The 2051-nt window shown below is 35.1% G+C and overlaps 1 protein-coding gene across 1 annotated transcript in view; it reads left to right on the top strand.

Moving 5' to 3' along the window:
• LOC108517449 (motile sperm domain-containing protein 2-like) overlaps positions 1–2051 on the top strand; it is a 45201-nt gene that overhangs the window by 37708 nt on the left and 5442 nt on the right. The window contains 1 exon segment of the mRNA XM_017855387.1: positions 25–137. Coding sequence (XP_017710876.1) covers positions 25–137 — 113 coding nt within the window.

Here is a 2051-nt window from a genome sequence, read left to right as displayed (position 1 = left end):
TTTTTTTTTTTTTTTTGTCTTTAGATTAACCCAACCGAATCTACTTCCAAAGCAGAAGAAAATGAAAAAGTTGATTCAAAAATGAAAGCTTTCAAGAAACCATTGAGTGTGTTTAAAGGCCCCTTACTACACATCAGGTAATCGCCAAATATTTTATTAGCTATAATTTTATAACGTATCTTGATCACCTTGAGGGAGCCACAAAATTAAGAAAACTTCTCTTTGGTTTTTGAAACTGTAGAAATATAAAACCAAGAGTTATCTGAAGACTTACCTTGGTTTCTAGACATAGTTGATATTTTTAGCTACCTTTCTATTACCATGTCGAGTGTCTTTAAAGGGCTCTCATCACACATCAGATAACAAAAGTAAATATTTATATATTAGTGAATCTGAATGGCAGTAGTTTCCTCACATTACTGATACTATTAGACTTGCCCAAGTTCGGGAATGCCAGAAATGACGCGAAGGATTTGTTGATTTTACTTTCCAAAAGCCAAAGATGAACTAGAAAAATAGGTTTGTGACTAAAGCCAAACTTCAGGACGTCTCTGTTTTTCTGCTAGGTTATTTGATTCAAAAGATTCCAGGTTTCTTTCAGCATTGTATAAAGTGTATAAAGACCTTTTCTCACTGATGTTTTGGTTGGTAAATATGTTTTGCCTTACGTTAAATTGCTACACCAACTTCATGATCTCATGTAGCATTTTCTGTCCCTTTACTTGAAACCTTTCTATATAGCTGCTTTATGTATGTCTCGTATGAACAATACAGCCAGACTTTTAAAAAATCTAATCTGACATTCTCTAATTGATAATATTAGTTTGTGTACATATATTTTGATTACTGTTATATTTGGATTTATCTCCGCCATCTATGTGTATGAAAGCCAACAAACAAGAGAGACATAGATGCGCATGCATTTCCTATTTTTCATCGTTTTTCTTTCCCATTTTCTCCCTTCGTAGTTTATCTTTTTTGTTCGTTTACTTGTTCCCTTTTTTCTCCCTACTTATTTGGAAGTTACACATTCTGTTTTCACTGGAAGCCTGTCACATCATAGGTCCTTGCCTGTAATTGTAGAGGTATGACAGGAAAAGCAGGCTAGGGAGAAAGCCATACAGCTTCTCAACTGCGTGTCGGGCTCTGCTCCTCCCTTCCTCCGCCCCCGGTGAAGTCCCAGAGCTGCTCCTACACGTACATAAGGACCTAACCAACCTCTGTCTTCCTGGAGCTGCTCAGTTTTCGTGCTGGTTACTAAGAACAATGAGATCCATAACCTTGTGTTTTTCTATGACTTACTTAAGATTGGGTTCTAAAAGGAAGCCAGCAACCATGCAAAGTTACCACCTTGTCCAAAACTAGGCAAAGCCCTTCTGGGAGAGCTCATTCTTAAAAACATGTGTTAGTTAGATTAAAAAACACCCCCAAGGTACAGACATTCCTGATATAAAATTAACCTATTTAAAGATGTATCTCAAAATCAAGGGCTCGCTGAAAATCCACTTTAAATTATTCACCTTTTTAAACAAAACAAAAACACTATTCTTCCCATCGTTTTGAGCCACCTGATACAATTTGGATAGTGTAATTAAACTACACAAACTTTGCTTGAATCTTTTTAAAATTTTTTTAGGTCATAGGCATTACAATGGAAAGTAATAGTAAGATTTAAATTTTGAAGCTCACTGATTTTACTGTTTAATAAGTTCTTCCTACAGCTCCCATCCCAAATTTACTTTTATGTTTATTTCTCTCCTTCCCTATTACTTAGAAAAGCTGCTATATAGTAAGAAATTATTCTGCTAAATACATTCCTAATCATCTTTCTTTTTAAGTTATGCTCTTTCCTGTTGGTGTATAGAAATATGCCTCATTCTAATTATTTGTAATTAGGTAAAGTTGAAGCAGCAATGCCTTCTTTGCTTTATTATCTATAACCTTCTAAATAGCTTAAATCAGTGCACCTTAAGATAGTGCTGATTATGGGATTAATCAGAGCCTTCGTCATTCTCTCTTCTGTTCTTCTTGGTTTGCTTTTGATCTTGGGG

Source organism: Rhinopithecus bieti, unplaced genomic scaffold (assembly GCF_001698545.2).
Source record: "Rhinopithecus bieti isolate Rb0 unplaced genomic scaffold, ASM169854v2 scaffold_41677, whole genome shotgun sequence".
NCBI lineage: Eukaryota > Metazoa > Chordata > Mammalia > Primates > Cercopithecidae > Rhinopithecus > Rhinopithecus bieti.
Note: the sequence above shows the minus strand (reverse complement) of the source record. Positions and strands in the feature narration are given on the sequence as shown.